The 20,741-nt window shown below is 38.2% G+C and overlaps 1 protein-coding gene across 1 annotated transcript; it reads left to right on the top strand.

Annotated features, from left to right (window-relative positions):
• The first annotated feature begins 860 nt into the window (after positions 1-860).
• LOC101312385 (boron transporter 1-like) lies at positions 861-5,362 on the top strand. The gene is made up of 12 exons (XM_004288282.1): positions 861-1,291; positions 1,585-1,667; positions 1,955-2,147; positions 2,312-2,450; positions 2,668-2,833; positions 2,945-3,111; positions 3,236-3,409; positions 3,514-3,609; positions 3,729-3,866; positions 4,030-4,352; positions 4,448-4,715; positions 4,817-5,362. The coding sequence occupies exons 1-12, from the start codon at positions 1,188-1,190 to the stop codon at positions 5,120-5,122; spliced, it is 2,157 nt and encodes a 718-aa protein (XP_004288330.1). The 5' UTR covers positions 861-1,187; the 3' UTR covers positions 5,123-5,362.
• Positions 5,363-20,741: the final 15,379 nt, after the last annotated feature.

Raw genomic sequence — 20,741 nt, 5'->3', positions numbered from 1 at the left:
TTTGCGTTAAAAAGAAAAAAGAAGAAAAAAATTTAAAGAATGGAAGTCGGGAATGGATGTTCGCATTCAAAAAGAAAAAGAAAAAAAGAATTAGAGGTATAGTGAGTGAATAAGAGGTGTAATGAGTAATGTATTAATATATATGTGAATTACATAAACAAAGATATTTTAGGAATTTGAAAAGAGGTTTAATGAGCAAATGCTTGTATTTAAAAGTAAAACGGAGATATAGAGAGAATGAGAGGTATACTGAATAAATTTGGAGGTCCCAATAGCCGCACTCTTATAATATCACTAGTATCAAATTTCAGCCACGAATATCTCTAGTTTCTCATTGGCTTTATCATAGATTATCTTAAAACATCTCCCTTGAGCACTTGACCTTCAAAATGTATCTTCTTCAAGTTGTTTAGTTATTTCATCCAAAGAAAATGAAGAAAAAGATACACGCATCCAAAAGTTCACTAGCTACAGTTTGTGTTGTGTCGACCATGGAAAATGTGCATTTCCCAAAAACTATCGTTTTGTCTCGGAAGGGTCTTATTATTATTATTACGGGGTCCGTCCTGACGTGTCATAAATAAAACGGGGGTGAGGGCCCACACTGCTGGGAAGCGGGAAAGAAAGACCTAACGAAGCATCGTTGAGAAGAGAGAGGCAGAGGGAGGTAAGATTAATATTGTAACAGTGGTGTTGTACTGGGAAGAGCAATGACAGTGAGATTCACCTCCATTATTCCCTTCTGACCCGCAATGCTGTCCTCATCAAATCTGCCTCTCCCTTTTTGAATCTTATATATACATTCACATTCACAGCTAGCTAGCTCTCAAGCTCAAACCGAGTATCCGACCTTCCTTCAAGCTAGCTCGCTTGATTTGTTTTTGTTGGCTCTCTCTCCCCAACTTACTTCTGAATTTCTGGTACACCCACTTTAGAATCTACCATTTTCCCTCACATTCTGGGGTTCTTTCTTATGTGAGTCTCTCCACAGTTTTGGATTGAAACTTTTAGAGAACAAGGTCCAGATCATGTAATTGAGGTGGTTATTTGCTTCTGTTTGCCTCTTCTTCAAATGGCAATCTCTTGCGCATCAGGTTTTTGAGAGAAAGCCTTGTTAGGAACACCCATTGATTTAGTGGAGGCTATCCAAGTAGCGTAGGTAGTAGTAATATAGTAGAGGTAGAAGCATGGAGGAGACATTTGTGCCTATGCGCGGAATTAAGAATGACCTTAGAGGAAGATTGATGTGCTACAAGCAAGACTGGACTGGTGGCTTTAGAGCAGGATACAGGTACCCACTTATTTTCAACCTTTCGTTTTCTGTTATTTTTCGGAATTTATTTGGCTTTTGCAAACAAACCAGGCATGTTAAGTTGTCAAACTGTCGATTAATCGATATTGTTTTGATGTGGAGTCGAAACCGTTGAGAGATTGACGGTTTGGCAATATAACACACCATATGTGTAGCAAGAGATGACACCTTTTTGTATCAATGCTACACTTTCTACTATTAAGTTTGATAATTTGGACTCATTTTTTTCGGTGAAAGAGGCCTTGGTGACAAATTGGTCATATGGTTTGCAGGATTTTGGCTCCCACCACATACATCTTTTTTGCTTCAGCAATCCCTGTCATTTCATTTGGTGAACAACTGGAGCGAAGTACTGGTAAAGGAACTCAAAAACATTATTTTGTAGTTAAAAAGACAAAAAAAAAACATAAAATTCTGATCTCTAAAAGGTTTTAACTTTCTGATTCCTTTAAATGTTTTAGCCTTTCTTTGACATTAGTGTTCTTCATCTTTGATTATTGAAGATAAAAAGAGAAAGCAATAGAATGATATATTACATTATGTTGACAATAATTTCTGATAGTTATGGCCGGCATATGTGAGTTTTCTATTGAGTTATGATATGATATTTAACCAGTTAGCACCTGTTAAATTACTATGCAGATGGGGCTTTGACAGCAGTGCAAACCTTAGTTTCTACGGCTGTTTGTGGAATCATACACTCCATAATTGGAGGTCAACCCTTGCTGATATTGGGTGTGGCTGAGCCTACTGTAATTATGTACACCTTCATGTTTAATTTTGTCAAGGAACAAAATGACTTGGGTGCAAAGCTGTTTCTGGCATGGGCAGGATGGTGAGCTAGCATTGTTATTCATTTTCTAGCTTTGTTTAACGAACTACGTACTCGATCATGCTTTTGTGACCTTGTCTTATTCCATGATTCAATGTGGTTTTAATTTTTTCTATGGAAAGAGTTGACTGAGCTTAATTATCTCATTATACTTAATTTTCTTGTAGGGTATGTGTATGGACAGCAGGGTTGCTGTTCTTATTGGCTATTTTGGGTGCTTGTTCCATTATCAACAGGTTCACCCGTATAGCTGGAGAACTGTTTGGCCTCCTTATTGCTATGCTCTTCATGCAGCAAGCCATAAAAGTAAGAATAACTGCAACTTTTGGTGCCTTTTGGTACATTGGAGTTGAATTGAACTTTGGAATAAAAATCTTCATTCAGTTCTTTTGTTGCCAAAAAGAACATAACAATACAACTTACTCTCATAGGACAAGTATATTTCGATAAATGTAATACTGAAAAGAAGTAGAACTGAACAATTTGATCATAACCTTGATTGTTTGCAAATGTGATATTCTAGGGACTTGTGGAGGAGTTTCGCATACCACAAAGAGAAGATACAAGTTTAGCGCAGTTTATGCCTTCATGGAGGTTCGCAAATGGGATGTTTGCTTTGGTATTGTCATTTGGCCTTCTTCTCACTGCTTTAAAAAGTCGGAAAGCAAGGTCTTGGCGCTATGGCTCCGGTAAGTAGCATACAGTAGTATCCATCTTATTCTGTCTGGAAAATTAATGCATTAGTTAAACAGATTAACCATGTTTCATTTTATGTAATCATACAAGAATATTTGGTACAGGTTCTCTTAGAGGCTTCATAGCAGATTATGGAGTGCCACTTATGGTTCTAGTCTGGACTGGTGTATCTTACATACCAACTAGTAGTGTTCCAAAAGGAATCCCACGACGGCTCTTTAGCCCAAATCCATGGTCACCTGGTGCATATGAGAATTGGACTGTCATTAAGGCATGTGATCGGATAAACTTTCTCTGTATTTGGTTAGCTGAATACCTGCCTTGTGCCTGTTAATAACTTGAGACAATTGAAGCTGATGCTGAATTTATTTGTTTGATCTTGAATTATCTCACAGCAAATGCTTGATGTTCCAATCCTGTACATCATTGGAGCTTTCATTCCAGCCACAATGATTGCAGTGCTTTATTATTTCGACCACAGTGTAGCATCCCAACTTGCTCAGCAGAAAGAGTTCAATTTGAGAAAGCCATCGTCTTACCATTATGACTTGCTTCTTTTGGGGTTTCTGGTATGCAAAGGAGTATTTTGCACACAATTTCTTCCATTTCAATTTTTTGTTTCAGTCTGTTTGTTTTTAATAATCAACCAGAAAGTCTTATATCTCTTGCGCAGACCTTAATGTGTGGTCTGCTAGGAATTCCTCCATCAAATGGTGTCATTCCACAGTCTCCGATGCATACTAAGAGTTTGGCTACTCTTAAACATCAGGTAATCACACAATACAAATACAGCCTTCATTCTTGTCTTTAATTTCTGTATGTCTTTTGTTGTTCCGTTTGTTTCTCTGCCACTTGTTCTTCTTCTCAGAATTATATTTTCTTGTACAGTTGCTACGTAATAAGCTTGTAGCAACAGCACGGAAAAGTATGCGAAAGAATGCTAGCTTGGGACAGCTGTATGGAAATATGCAAGAAGCCTATCATCAAATGCAGACTCCTTTGGTTTACCAGAGTGCCTCGTCTCTGGTATTGACAAAATTATATACAAATCTCTTGCGGTTTAAGTCTTTCGAAATATTAATCTGCAGCTTTGATTTGCATATAACTATACTGGGCAACAAAACCTTACTGAAGAGAAATGATTATGTTGATCTCTAAATTAAAAATTTTTCTATGGCAACTTGAACAGGGACTGAATGAGTTAAAAGAATCAACTATCCAGGCAGCTTCAAGTATGGGAAACTATATTGATGCGCCAGTTGATGATACAGTGTTTGATGTAGAGAAAGAAATTGACGATCTATTGCCTGTTGAGGTGAAAGAACAGCGTCTTAGTAACATACTTCAAGCTGTACTGGTTGGAGCATGTGTTGCAGCCATGCCTATACTAAAAAAGATCCCAACATCAGTCCTCTGGGGCTACTTCGCTTTCATGGCCATTGAAAGCTTACCGGGTAACCAATTTTGGGAAAGGATCTTATTGCTCTTTACTGCTCCCAGTAGAAGATACAAGTAAACCTTCATATCCTCTATTACTTGCTTCTGACATTTACTTTACCTTCCTTTTCATTGCTTGACATACATGAATTTTATCATCTTACCTGTAGAGTCCTCGAGGAGTACCATGCAACTTTTGTAGAAACTGTGCCTTTCAAGACAATTGTGATGTTTACAATTTTCCAAACTGTGTACTTGCTTATATGTTTTGGGCTTACTTGGGTTCCAATTGCCGGGGTCATGTTTCCTTTGATGATCATGCTTTTGGTCCCTGTGAGACAATACTTTCTGCCCAAGTTTTTCAAAGGAGCTCATCTTCAGGACTTGGATGCAGCAGAGTATGAAGAGGCTCCAGCTTTACCATTTAATCTTGCAGCGGTATAACCAACTTAACTTTCAACCATTTTCTCTTTTAAATTTAGATATTTCACATCAGTGTACAAAAATTCATCTTCTCGTGTGTTTTATGTGGCAAACAGGAGACAGAGCTGGGAGCTGGAGCTTCCTGTGCTGGAGATGCAGAAATACTAGATGACGCTTTTACCCGTAGCAGAGGTGAGTTTAAGCATGTGAGCAGTCCTAAGATCACAAGTACAACTTCAACACCGGCAAATGCCCCTAGAAGCCTCGAGAGTCCACGTGTCTCCTTCAGTCCGCGAATCAGTGAGCTAAGAGGAGTGCCAAGTCCTCGTTCTGGTGGAAGAGGGCCGCATAGTCCAAAGACTGGAGAAGTGAAGCCTTCCATTCTGGGAAAGAGCCTTAGTAAGAGCAACTCGACATCATAATATCTGCACACTATGCTCCTACCTTTAATTAAGAAGTTTATAGATGGCTTTCACCATATTCTCGCCAATTGTTGGTTTGTTTTGTCTTGTTTTTCTTTGGTTTGTTGTAAAGAGCTGTTCCTTGTTTTGCTTCCATGCCTCTGAGGGACTTGTAATCGTAGCATATGTTAGCATTGTCTTCATTAATTGTGTAACAATTATCCTAGTGAGTGTTTTTCTCTCTGACTATGTACCTTCTTCCAAAGAGACTACTTTTTTAGAAATGTATATGGATTCTGAGTCCCTCATCAACTGTTCTCCATAATCTCTTTCTCTGTAGCAAGTGCCAGAAACTGACACAAAGAAACAACAAGTTCCCTTGTAATAATAGTAGGTTGGCAGCTAATGAGAGCTTCTTTTTCACTGCACATTGGCTGGCTGAGATTGCCATGGCGGCCATCGGAACCCAACAGATGGGCCATTGTTGCTATTATTTTGAAGGGAAAGAAACACACTTGGAGATTCAAATCAAAACGAAAGTGGAGCTTCTGCTGTTGTCATCTATCATGACTGAAAAAGAAGTGGAGAGTTCGTTCTGGACTTAAAAGCTATAGCTAGCAGTGTTCAAGTAACTTGAACCAGAAGAAATGGGGTCCCTCTCTCCTACCGACATTCTCAATTGCAAAGATGAATGAATGAATGTTGGTGGTAGAGGGGGGGTTGCTTTTGTGGCATTGACTTGGGGATGGCATAAGAGCTTCTAATTAAGGTCCCTTTCTAATGATCATAGTATCTCTGTCTTGGTGTATAATTCAGTGAAAAGCTCCAAAACAAAAGCTTTAGCATCAAATTTCAACTCTACCAAAAATGAAAGTCTACTTGTTATAATGAAGATCTAAACTAGGGTCGGGGATGATTATAGTAACGATTTGACAGGTTAGTTGACCAAGCCATATTAATTTATCTTTATATCGCAATAACAACTTATAACTAGAGGAAACTGATCCGTATAGAATTGTAACTAAAGCAATGTTCTAAAAATCCCGGCCTAGAGCCGATTAATCCCCACTCCACTTAAGTGTTAGGCGGTGTTTAACCGTTTCCGTCTAGAGAGCAAGAAAACCGATTAATCCCGATTAATTCCCGATTAACCTTCCTAAGCGCTAGTCACCGGCTGTCCCGCCCGACTAGCGCCTAGCGTTTTTAAAAACATTGAATTAAAGAGTGAAGGATCAAAAGCATCGGAAAAAAGAGAGATAAAACCACAACAAAATGCACATACATGTATAACAAAAGGGTAATAAAAGATAAAAAGTAACATGAATGCATTTGAGGTGAGAGACAACCATAGGATTTGACGCCCCAAAATCATATACCAAAAGGCAAAAGCAATGCAAGTGTAGGAGTAACCGTAACTGGGGAGATACACCCTAGAAGTGAGATGTGACTTCTAAAAGATTGAAAGCCACCAAGGGCGTCAAAAACTTGAATAGCAACGAAACCCTACGGATCAAGAAACATAAACCTCCTAGCTAGTGGCAAAATGAAATTAAGTGTCGTCGAGTTTCTTCTCTGACAACAACATTGTACGTAGGAAAGCTGTATTATTAGATATTAGGATATGTGATCGTGTTACATGTCTATTGATCTTTCCATTATGTCATCGTTGTTTCAAAGCAAGCAGAGTGTATTAGAGTAGTACTCTCTTAACTAGTTGGTGCTTGTACTTTGTAGAGATACTCGATATTATGTCGAGACTTAATGTAATCAGGGGTTTAGACTTCATGTTCCGTCCTTTTTGTATTCGACAATTTTAGTAATGAAAACTTATAGACAACGACACCAACAATTTATTTAAAAAAAAAAAAAAACATAAATTCAGGCCACCAACCCAAAAATGAGTCGGCACCCAAATCATCCCAACGCAACCTCCTAGGTCTTTGATTCAAACCTAGAATCGAGTGTGCCTTATGTCCAAAACCCAGGTCACACCAACCAGGCCAACGATCAAAGCCCACAGTTGGGTACCGGTGGTTGGACTGAACACAAAAAAATTGAGCTCACTGAAAAGCTGTTAGCATTTCTGAAATGCGATGAGATTCTTATGGGCGCACAGAGGACGAAAAAATGGAGATATAATTTCCTAGAACATGAGTACCAAAATCTGCATATTCAAACTGAACCGAATAACTATAGTGCTGTTGTCTATGTAAAGAGCAGAGAAAAATCTAGCAATGTACACATCCTTACTCTATTTCTTATATTGTTAGGGCTTACTAATCTATGTATCAATCCAGATACTGAAATCCTATCTTTGGTTCAAGGTATTCTATTCTATGTATATTGTATCAATACAGATTTTGGAAAATACTTGCTCATATTAAGTGCGGGCAATTCCATCAGATGAAGTGTGTATCAGAGTCAACAAGCTAGGTGATGGAGGAGGGCCTCCGATCGAGCAGAGGTTGGTGGTCTTGAGATAGATAGATCCCCAAAATCCCGCAGTAGGTTGCATTCGCAGATCGCAGAGCACCTGAAGATGCGCTCAACAAGTTTACAAATATGCAATCGTCGGTTGTGATTTGTATCTTAATTTATCATGCAAAATTCAGAATCTTAGCTAGAACTTGAACAAGTTGTGAATCCATCTTTCTACAGTTACCAATTCGTCTTGAAGCATCTCAAGTGCTCTTACATGCTCAGTACTACTGCATACTACTCTAGATGAACTAATTAACTATATCAAAGTTATATACATTTTGTTTTAAGGATAGAGCAAAGGTAGAAGATAGAGCAGCAGGTACTAGAGTTTTCCAGAATTATTTAGTACTAGAGTTTTCCAGAATTATTTAGTGCTAAAAATCAAGGTCTGATAATGAGAAATTGAAATCATAACTAAACTAAAGAGAAAAGAGAGAACCAAAATTTGTATTGGAATGGTTTCGATATCATGGGAAAATACAGAGAAAAAGTCCTAGTTATGCTAGTCAGAAAAGCAAATGCACATGAACTGGGCCTGGGCCTGCTGATGAACTGGGCGGCTGACACCTATACTCTTAACATCCCCCCTCAAACTAGTGCTTGGAGAAGCCAAAAACTAGTTTGCAGCGGAGAATATGTTGTCAACCTGGAGGAATAAAAGGATGTAATTGCCACATATTCGTAGATTCACAAGCTTGTCTGCAATTCATTAGATTTCTGTCCCGAGTATAAGAGTGCAGTCTAGTGTCTGATGTCGGCAAAGCTACTAGTTTCGTAAGTGATTGCTGCAAAGGAGATTGAAAAGGAATTGACAATGACGATGTAGGTGCAACTTGCAGAGGTTTAACCTGTGATTGAGAAGCATTGATATTTAACTGAGTAGTAACTGAGGGTGGCTTCAGATGAGTGCAGATAGTAGCAGATAATGCTTTAGGTCCTGACTCGGAAACCTGTTGAAGTTGACTGACTGATTCTTCCACATTTACGCTCTCAATTCCATTGCAGTTCATCTTTTCAAGATCAAATTGTTCAGCTCCTAATGTTGTAGCTATCTTCTGATCCTGAAACACTAATCCAACCATGTCATTTTTCTTAGTACGCATACATTCTTGGACACTGTGAACAACCTTCTCTTTCTCTTTCGCATGGCTTCTCTCACATGAGCCTCTAGTTAAAATCTCAACATCTTGTTTTCCACCGGTCATTGAATCCAAACTGCCTTGAACTTCCTTGTTCAAACATGAACTATTCCTGTCATTTAAAACAAATGATATATCCTTCTCATCTTCATATGCATATGAAGTCCTATATTCATTGCCATAATAATTCCAATGTGGCACAGAAGTACCAGAACTACCATAGAGTTGTTTGGTATTAGTGTATGGAGAGGACAAAAACTCATCTTGAGATGCATTGCTAACTAAAGCCTTGTTCATCATATAAACAGGTCCAGAGTTACAAGTATCATTGCTCACAATACCATTATTCACCATTGCATTGGCACCAAAAGAAGATTCATAGCTAGTAGAATGAGATACACTAGCTGCATTTATAAAACCAGTATCGCAGATCATTGCGGAAGCTGAAGGCATATATCCAATTTGGGTAATATCAGGAATGGAAGCTGCATTAAGATAGACACTACCAGTAGACATGAAGGGAGCAAAGTAGGCATTTGGATTAGCTATCCCACTGGAAACAGAACAATTATATGAAGCAACACTAGGAGACCAATTACTTTGAATACCTTGTCGTACTGTCATATTATTTTGGGCAACCATACCAGTTAAAGAGGATAAAGTCGATTGCTTATGCTTCAACTCAATCTCGAATTCTGCACTTAATAGCAAGGACCTTACTTCTTCCATTCCAATATCCTTTTTTCCTCTGATAATTTGTCTAGCATGACTATATTCAATAGGAAGTCTAGCAAGAATAAGAATTTTAACATCTTGATCATTCATGGTAACTTCAGCTGCAGCTAATTTGTCCCTTACACATTTAAACCTCAACAAGTATTTGTCTATAGAATCTGACCCTTTCTGAATTGTTTGCAAAGTAGATTTCAACTGCATAATATGAAACTCAGAAACAAATGCATATCGTTGTTTAAGAGTGAGCCATACCTCCCTCGATGTCTGACATCCAATAACAAGAGTAAGAGCATCAGCAGAAAGAGTATTTGCGACCATACAAATTGCAGAGCTATCTTGCTCCAACCAACGCTCATAAAGCCCAGAGTTATCTGAAGATGTGCCATCGTCTTCAAACGGAAACTGAGACGGGCAAGGATAAGAACCATCAACGAATTTGAGCAACCCATGGCTCCGAAGATAATGCTGCATCAGATATACCCAAGTTGGGTAATTAGTTTCATCAAGACGAACATGAATTGCTTGATTAGTAGTTTCCATGATGATTTTGATGAGAGAAATTGCTTCTAGGTTTTTTTTGATTTGGTACTTTTGAAAATTAGGGTTTTTGAATCGGAATGGTGGTTGTTTTAGAATTGAAAATCGCAGCGGAAAAGAATTGGTGGAGCGATGGTCAGGCCGCCATGGGCTCTGATACCATGCTAAAAATCAAGGTCTGATAATGAGAAATTGAAATCATAACTAAACTAAAGAGAAAAGAGAGAACCAAAATTTGTATTGGAATGGTTTCGATATCATGGGAAAATACAGAGAAAAAGTCCTAGTTATGCTAGTCAGAAAAGCAAATGCACATGAACTGGGCCTGGGCCTGCTGATGAACTGGGCGGCTGACACCTATACTCTTAACATTTAGTACTACTGTATCTTGTGCTTAAAGTTAGTTACCAACGTCGACTATCAATTCAGAATATGTATATTATGACTCATATATCTAACCAATAAATCAAATAATACCATATATCAATTGATTTCGTAACTCGATCTGCAATAATTATTTGTTGCACATTTCATCATGAATTAATGACTAGATCATACACAGTTACTTAAAGAGAAAGGGTAAGATCTGGATTACAATCTTTACTTTTTCCTTCATCATCACCTTCTCTACTAATTTGAGAAGTAGGGATTTTAAACTGAGACTCTTCCCGTAAATCTTGATGCTGAAATACCAATGATGGGTTCCAAACTGCAGCATGCCTGAACATCTGTTTGGACCTCTCCTTCTCTTGATTCTGTTCCTCTTCCTCTATCAACTTCTTCTTCTTCTTCTTCTTGTTTGATCTGTAATCATCAGTTTGATCTATCCCAGCCGCATTCAACACAACATTTGAGCCATTCATCAACCGCAGACGAGCTTCGCGAATGTTGTCAACGAGAGCAAAGAAGATCTGCATTTCCGCTTCTTCAGTCTTCTCTAGCTCATCATTGCCAGCACTGCTCTTCCTCTTCTTCTTGCTCTTATTGATCTCCATGTGATATATATATATATATATATATAATCGTACAACTCAAATACAGAGAGCTTAAATATGCTGGAAGACAGATATTTTCGGTATCTTTCAAAATTTGAAAGGTTTGCTAACTTTGCTTCTACATACACTCCTCATATGCAGAGCAGTCTGATATATAGAATGTCACTAATGCAAGCAATGGAATTATTTTCATCAATTATTTGATTTTTCATGGGACCCGAAAATATACCTATTAAGGATGAAGTTCATCGATCAAACCTTGGAATTAATGGGGTACGTACGTGGTTGGAGCTCTGTTGGAGAAGTATGGTGCCAAACAATGAAACAGAGCAATTAGGTACGGGGGACAAGTTGATGGAGATGCAAGCTAGCACCAAGAAATTTCGTGGAAGCCCCAAAAGTGTGTGACGTTAACTAGAATAATATCATGATGGGCTTCATTGCGCGTTTATAATGTGATGCACATTTTGCTTGTTATATCACTCATTTTCCACATTTTTAATATGAGTAATTGTATTCACACAACTCTATTTGTTACCATAATATAGGGTCGCTTATATTGATTATTGCTACCTAACCATTATTAACGGCTACTCATCATACGTGAGTAGAGCGCTTAGAGTGAGACGCTATTATAGCCTGGGAGGCAACCGATCAGTATTTATATTTATTTGTTAGCTAGCCATTATTAGCGGCTACTCATTATAGGTGAGTAGAGCGCTTAGCGTGGGACGCTATTATAGCCTGGGAGGCACCGACCCGAGTCTGGGAGGCTCCTTTTACATGGTGATAACTCTTCCCCTTATTTTATTCTTCTCAGTAATTTATTTGATTAACCAGCGGGGTTGGTTTATCTCTTCTTACGAGATTTCTTTATTTGATTAACCAACGAGGCTGGTTTGTCCATTCATATGAGTTTCTGGATTTAAGCTATTTGATTTATCAAAATCGCGTGCAGCTAAAAGCTTTTGAAGTTGAAATGTGGGAAAATATTTAAATTGTGTATTGTTAAATTATTTAAATTATTTTTTTGTCCACTCACTCTAACGTTTTTAAATTACTTTCCCCTGGGCCCTTTGGTTTTAAATGCCCAGTTTGCAGGCTAAGTTATTTGAGGTCGAGCGTACATATAATCGAGGCATAGTCAGAGGCTTCTTCCGCTTATTCTTTTTAGTCATTGTTTTTCATTTAACTTTAGATATGCTCTGATAACCAGTTAATGAATAAATGTTGGTTATTGTTAGTTGTGGGATTAATTTAGTTGAGTAATTGTTATATTGGGAGATATGATGAACTTGGGGAGCAGGAAGGCTCCAGATGTTGAGGATGGATGTTTGTTTATAGAAGTGTTAAGTTGGATTTTTTAGGTAAGGGTTGTCCATTTTCAAGGAAAGTTATGCCTAATTTTCGGTTAATTTTCCTTGAAGGTGGACCCCGTAGGATTTACCTCGGGTTTCAAGGTGAAATTCGGGGTGGGTCTTGACAAATTGTGCTACATAAAGAAGTTTTTTACGAATAGAAGAAATTTGGAAGACATTATTGAGAGAGAATTGAGAATCTCCCAAAGAGAGTGGGAGGGTACCTGTATGAGAAACAGGCCGGCATAGAGTCACCGTTACCCATAAAAACATTATGTGGGCCTTTATAGGGTTGCGGGTTATGGACGGGCATGGAAGTCATGTGGTGAGTGGCACCGATGTCCGGATACCAAAATGGATCTTCAGGAGTAGCAAAATGTGCACCAGCAAATGGGCGAATGGTGTTGGGCCCAGAAAATTGATGTGGGCATTGAGCGGTCCCATGGAGAGAGGACATACATATAGGGCACCATTGTTGTCCAAAAGCAGGCCCAAGAAGACCAGGTTGGGAGTTGGGCTGAAGAGGAGGCTGGGCCTAATTAGGAGCAAGTGCAAAAGAGCCATGATAAGGATTACAATTATACAGCTACTGATTAAATCCTCCAGAACGAAAAGGATACTGCGGCTGGCCATGATTTCAGCGATTTTTTCCGGGGTTATGCCCAGCTCCTCCATTCCCGGAAAACAGACGACGACCAGAGCGACAGGAATAGCCGCCGGTGCTATGGTGGCCAGAGGAGGAGTCGGCATTGTTAAAGAGATCGCTCTAATTGTAAACATGGTTTTCGTTGGTGGTCGTTGCACCTCAAACGCCACGATGCAAGCACGAAGATTAGAGAAATTAGGTAGTAGAGTACTCTGGGACATGGCAGTACGAAGGATCAAATAATCAAAACCAAGACCATGGAGAGTAACAATTACCAGATCGACATCTGAGTTGGGCTGATCAATTGAGGCTAGAGCATCGGCAATTGACTTGGCATGTTGCATGTAAGCATCAACAGATTGGTTCCCTTTTTAAAGCTCATCCATTGAAGTTTCAAGCTTGTGGAACTAGCAGCTGATTTTTGGTTGAAAAAATTGGCGAGGCAGTCCCAAATTCCTTTGGATGTGGTGCGTCCAAGGCAGATCCGAGCAACGGGTTCAGTGAGAGAGGTGGTTAGAATGCTAACAATCTTTTGATCCTCGATGAATCAGGCTTTGTATGTCAGGTTTGGTATGGTGGAGGCTGGAATGTTACCACTGGCCGGGACGGTGATTGTGCGAGATGGTTCCGGAATGGAGTCATCCACATAAACCCATAGGTCAACACCGTTTAGGTATGATTGGATTGGAACAATTCAAACCAAATAGTTAGATTCGGTGAGTTTGGGAAAGGAGGAAGTGTTTTGGGAGACAGAGGAAGAGGAAGCCATGGAAGAACAAATAAAAAGGAAGGAAAGCAAAGAAAGGGAGACACAGAAGAAGAAGAAAATCACAGGTATGGATCTTAAGACTTAAACTGATACCATGTTGAATTGTGTTTTCATTGATTGAAAATGGTTTACAATGTTTGCATATATACAGATCTTGGAAGCCCTCCTAATGAGGACTTGTTGAGGACTTTTCGGCTTATCCCACCTTATCGATCTTATATCCACATCTTAACCGTTCAGTTTATAGTTATTTATGAGTAAGATCATTTCTCTAAATTTTCAGTTATATTGAAAATTGTTAAGGCATTCGTAAGTGTGATTTATCAATTATGAACTTGAACGGTTCATATTTGACAAATTTGGTTCGTTTATTAATTTGATCTAGTTTGTTATCTTAACAAACACCAATTTGGCTGAAAATCTGTATAAATGATCTCATATAAACATAAAAACTGAACAGATGAGATGTCAAAATATGATCGAAAAATGGGTCTTTTAAACCATAAACCAAAAAGTCCTCAACTTAAGAGTCCTCACTAGAAGGGCTCCCTACAGATCCTATAGCTAATTTTTTAGGAATAGCTACTTATACAAAGCAATAAATACAGATAACAATAGATGATTCTACAATAAAATTAGGAAGATAGCAATCGACTCACTCAAATCAGGCTTAATTTGGGCAGAAGACATATCAGCATTAATACTTTGTATACAAATGGCTATCATTAAGCTTATATATAATAATGCATTCAGTTCGATCTGGTTTTAGAATTGCCGTTTGGTTTCTAACTATTGTTCGATTAGAAAATATAGTAATGGGAGACATTATAATTGTTTGATTCTATCACACCACAAACTATGTTTCAAAATTTGTAATTCATTTCTCATTGAATTGTTCTGCAACAGCCACATAATCATATAAACATAATCAGTAATGATGGAGAGTGAAAGAGAAATGACTGCAATACGGTAGTGCGTGAGGAAGAAAGGAAGGAGGTAAATTTGGAACAAACAACGAAAAAATGGCAAAAATAAAATAAAATTGAGATGTGTACGTATTAAGAAAATAAGTGTCACATCCTGGTTCTTATTTATTGATTTATTATGTAAGCTCGAGTCATATTAAGTTTTATTGTCATCATTAACAGTTTTACCGTTTAAAGAGCGTTAGAGTTGACTTTTCGTAGGGCAATTATTTTGAAATATTGTCGATAGGGAAATCGTGGAAGACGTTATTACGAACTCGTAGACACGCTATATATTTTAATCAAAGTTGGTATATGAAAGTTATAGAGTAAAAACTAAAGTTACCACATCGGTCGGGGTATATAAAAGGAAACTTACCAAAAGTGGTACGATGGAAAATCAGAAACTTTCCTTTCTCTTTCTCTCTCTCTCTCTCTTGTTTTTTTTTTTTGGGTTAAATGAAACTTTATTAAACAAGCACAACGCTAGGGTTACAATTATACAAATAAGGCCAAGTAGAAACAAAGCCCAAGCAAATAACAGCTACCGAGTCAAAACCAACTGAAACGACAAAGACATGGAAACCTGGAGAAAAATTAAAAAGAAACAGCAAACTGGAAGAAAAGGAGAAAGCACCACATGCAAAAAAAAAGGAAAAGATCTCCGACGCTGATGAAAAAAGAGTAACCAAGAACTCGGCTGAGTCATGGGCTTCCAAATTCCAAGCTAGAAGGCAAGGGGCACGGCAAACCATCACAAGAAAGAACAAACACAAGGGAAGAAGGCGGGTGATCAATCTAAATCTCCGGGCACTTCTTCCTCACTACTAGCGAGGCAACCAAATCAGTTGTAGAGTTCGAGGTAATTGAATTCCGAATCGTAGTCACAAGAGGAGCAATTTTCCAATTACATGAAAATTTTGAATTTTTGATGGTCCACTAAGGCTTTTGAATCTAACTCGAGGATGATCGGTGAGGGAGGGAGATGCTTGGCCACCTCGATAGCCATCGCCGCAGTCGTTGCTTTCGCCGCTAACAATGATCTCGTTCGACACAACAAGGTAGCTCCATCAAAGAGGATACCATGGCAATCAAGCGCTAAAGCACTGATACCGGTACGTAAGCTTCGAACTCTCTATCCATGTTGCATCACAATTTATTTTAATATGACCAGGAGGAGGGGGGCTCTAATTTTGTTTCATATTACTCATAGTGGGGGAAAGAGAGATAGGAGTCATGCTATGGTTATGGTGATCATGATTACTCTAGTTGTGAGAGTGAGAACTATTATGTGGGACTAGATTCAAATGGAGCTAGTGGTAATTTGGATTTGAGGGTTGCAAAATAGTTTGAGAATGAACAAGTTGAAGAGTCGTATGGTGAAGAAAGGGAATTGAAATGGGATTGGTGTAATGATGCTCATTTGGGATGGGGTGGTTAGAAGTGGATGAGAGGTTAGAGTTTTGCATGTCCTGCTTGCATAGGAGAGAGAGAAAGACATGCAAAGTTTGTGAATTTCGGAGGAGTTTTAGTTAAGTTTGGGATTTTTCAAAGGTAGTAGAAAATGTCGGTTGTTAGGCGATAATCCGGTCATCGAACAACTTTGGAAATTAGCTTTATTCGATAATTTAATTATGTCGGAGATTGTGTAGAGGTCCGGTTCGAACCCGTTTAAGAATTTGGAGAAGTGGCCAAGGGAGAGCGATTTAGGCTCACGTTTATTCTTGTTAATTTTATCTTTGAATATTGGGATTGAAACATAATAGTATCCTTTGAACATGACTTGAGGAGGCTTGTGCTGAGGAGACCTCGGATCGACGGCAGACTTAGCCGTATACTATGAGGGGACTTTTATTTTAATATAATGCATGCAATGGTTTTATACTGAATGATTAATTTCATTTTTATTTGATCTTATAATGGTGAAGCGATTTCTTTTCTTGAGTTATTTCTGAAAATGTATATGGAATTTAATATATTTATTTTTCGAATGTTAATTTTTGTATTTTGGAGAGTTATTAAAAATGAGATTTACGTGTCTCTCCGCCATAATGATGCAGCGAATACCCACCGCCATTATGGTGTGACATGAGCGTGGGACGTAGTAGCCTTGTAGGAATGTAGGAATTTTTACATAGAGTAATGGGGCACGTAAACACCCATCTCTCCGCCATAATGGTGTGACGTGATCGAGTGTAGGACACTAGCGTAGTAGCCCAAAAGGAAGTATCTTTCCGCCATTATGATGTGACGTGATCATGAGTGTGGGACGCGAGCGTAGTAGTCCGGTATGAATGGAGAAATTCATACATGGAGTAATTGGACGTGTGTATTATATATTTATATACTAGAGCCTGAGAGGCTCAATATTGTATACTATAAGAGACTAGCGGGGCTAGTTGTGTATTTCATAATTTCCCAATTTCTGAGACAAGAGTCTTACTAGTTACTACTTGTGCATGCATTATGATTTTTCTAAAGAGATTTAAATGGGAAAGAATAAAGTTTTGTTTAATTATTTGCTTTTTTAATTATATTTTTTGTCTACTCACTCTAACATTTTAAATGATTCTCCCCTGGGTCCTTTGTTTTTAAATGCCCAGATCGATTCGGCATTAGTAGGAGACAAGATATAGCTACCACCTTCATCACCAGTTTTCACTAGTAGGTTACTAGTTTAATCTACATGTGTAATCTAATAGATTACTAGTCTGAAGAATGACCTAAATGTGTTGTTGCATCGGCTACAAAATACACCTCTCTAAACACATGTCAAAACAAAGTCCACTCACATTGCGTAGCTAGTAGTGGCTTACACAAAGATCCGCGTCAAGTGAAGTCTCCATACGTCATCCTGAACTGAATGAAAATTCATAAACAAACAAACCGGAGGAACGATCGATAACTAATTAGAATATATATCCAATCTTTGGAAATACCCAACGAAATCATATGTTAACCAAAATCGACAAATCATATGTCAATAGGTTCGTATCGTTGAACTCTAGCTAACAGGCTAAGTCGGACAACGAGAAGAGGCAGCACGCGCCGCCAGCATTGGCCAACCACCGATTCCTGCTGCAAGGCATATATATGTCAAAACATTCATCTAAAAAACCCAAAAAAATGATTAATTTTTATCATTTTTGTACGCTGGTTTTGCTTGGAACTTAATTGCATGTTTTATGAAGCTAGTGGACTTGTGAATGACAAACAAACTTTGAAATGATATCCTTCATATATAGTTTTTAAGTCATTCAAAAATATATAGCCCCCAAACTTGTTTTCTAACGCTTATATATTCTCTCTTCCACTAGCAGCTAAAGAAGAAGTTGAACTTTATTTATTCCACAAACGTCTCCATCTAACTTCCCCTTGTTGTTTTGGTCTTTAATAAGACATTCTTAATTTCCAATAAATCAAAGCAAGCAAATATTAGTCATGACATGTTATTTATAGGTCATTAGTATATATACCAGGTTATAGTCATACACTACGAGTCTGTAGTGGGTAGATGGGAGATACTCTTGGTGGCATCACTGGCATGGGCTAGATTCCCTTCTATTTTTTGGGTAAATTATAGCTAGGCAGCCTGCCATGCCCATACATATTCAAGCTGCCTTCCTGCATTTTTACGGCATTACTGCAGTAACAGCTTCAGATTGATCTATTTGCTTTTTAAGCTAGCTGCAATTCCCTGCAAACATTAGCACTGCTAGCTTTTCCCTGCCCATATGTTCTTTTCCCAATTAGTTCAATTTTATACACTATTTTGGGCACGGCTTACACTATGTTGGTCCAGAGTGATGTTTTAGTTTTCTTGCACATATTATGATCTTCATTTGGATTCTGAGGATACTCCTAGCTATTGTCCAGTTGAATTGCTTTTCTTGAGCCAGGATTTAATAATAAGGAACTAAATTTTCTACATGTGAAATCTAAATTTATTTTAGTTAGCTATATGTGTTAAATGTAGTAGTTTTTCTTCATCATTTTTCACCGCTTGAAACTCTATTGAAAATCAATAAAAACCTATGAACAAAGAATTGAATAAAAGACTAATGTTGTTAAGAGAAAGTTTTTTTTTGTAAGAGAAGTGGAGAGTACAAAATGAGAAATTTTATTAACACATCCCTAAATACTAAATACACATCCTATATTAATACACCACTTATTAATTTTATTTTTTAACATTTTACTAAATACACGTACCCAAACTTCTTAAAATACCCTCATTAACAATATATAACATATTCATTAAATACACATCTTTTTTTAAATGTGCTACTCAATTTATTCAAAAAATAATAATAATAATGGCAATGAGCCTGCTCGATCTCATTGCTCTGGCTGCTAGTCTGCTAAGTTGTCGTCTCTATTTCTAAATGATTTGGTGGATAATTAAGTAGCTTCCAATCTCTAGCTACTTGCATTTAGAAGGGTGTGATCCACGAACTCCAACATGCATCATTCCATTTGCTTTATGAATCTTCTTTGAAAACTCAGCTTCTTCGTGGTAGATATATTGTACTACATCTCCTCCTTCCAGGTTGTACTTCTCGAAAAAACTTGCTATAGGCCAATGTGTCTTTGATGCTTGTGAAAATTTAGAATAGCAATCTCGTAGAGGTCACAAGCATTGAGTTTCCGTACTGTGTCACAAGCACTGAATTTCTAGCATCTCTATGAACTGGATCTCTAGTTCTTCCTTACCAGAAAAGAATTATAATACCATCGTAGAGAGAAGAAAACCCGTAAGCGGGATATTCAATTTTAACTACGTTTCTTTACTTTTAGGGAAAATGCATATTTAGTACTAATTTAAACCTCTTATTTCCCATTCCAATAACAATCTTTTTCATTAGCCCATTTCAATATAAGGTAATCTTTTTTATGCCCAAATACACAAATCTTTATGACCAAATGCACAAATCTTTACTAAAGTCTTAACAAACTATATTATTTTAAGACTATTTTACCCTCACCCCTTAAACATGTATAGAGAGAGAAAATGAAAGAGAGAATACTTGGCCGGAATCTCACCGGACTCTGGTCACCGGCCGCCGGACTCCGGTCACCGGAATTTTCTCAACCGCCGGACTCCGGTCGCCGAAATTTTCCCTGTAACTAGTTACTGGCCCCCAATAACTAGTTACTGACCAGTTACTGACATCCAGTAACTAGTTACTGACCAGTTACTGGCCAGATACTGACACCCAGTAACCAGTTACTGACCCCCAGTAACTGAGTTACTAATCCTCAATAATTAGTTACTGACCCACAATAATCTACTTATTTCATCTTAATGTAATAGAACAGAAAAAATACTAGAAAATAATCAAGTTATTAACCTTAATAATCAAATTACTAACCCCTAATAATCGGGTTACTATCCCCAATAATCAATAAAAACACAGAAGAACGAAGAAGATAGTAGAAGAAGAATAAGTAGAAGGTGATTCTAACAAAAAAGAAACCTTAAAAAAAATTACCAACTCCCAATGACTTTTAATGACCCCCAATAATCATTCAAAACACATACAAACATAGTTCCAATACAAAATTCTCTACTTCAGCAAGTTATAACCCAAAAATAGACTAAACCAATTTGCTCATCTATCACAATCAATACCCGGTGATAATGGAAGAGGCAATGAGGCGATCGAACGAAGCTCTAGAAACCTTAACGGTGACGGAGAACTGATCGGACAGAAGCAGCCCCAGCATAGTAGAGATGGTCTGCTTCATCGAGTCCTTAGCGGAATCCGATACGCCTTTGGAGATGACGGAGCTGTCAAGCGGCTCAATCCACTTGAGCATGTTGGCGATGACGGAGAATCAGCGGTCAAGGTTGGACTTCCGAGTGGAGACGAACTCGTCGGAGACGCCACCGCCGTCGACGCCGGAGATGAGGCATCGGAGCGTGGAGGAGAGACGACGGCGTTGGAAGGAGAGAGAGAGAGAGAGAGAGAGAGAGAGAGAGAGAGTGTGTGTGTGTGTGTGTGTGTGTGTGTT

Source organism: Fragaria vesca, linkage group LG1 (assembly GCF_000184155.1).
Source record: "Fragaria vesca subsp. vesca linkage group LG1, FraVesHawaii_1.0, whole genome shotgun sequence".
NCBI classification, from domain to species: domain Eukaryota; kingdom Viridiplantae; phylum Streptophyta; class Magnoliopsida; order Rosales; family Rosaceae; genus Fragaria; species Fragaria vesca.
Note: the sequence above shows the minus strand (reverse complement) of the source record. Positions and strands in the feature narration are given on the sequence as shown.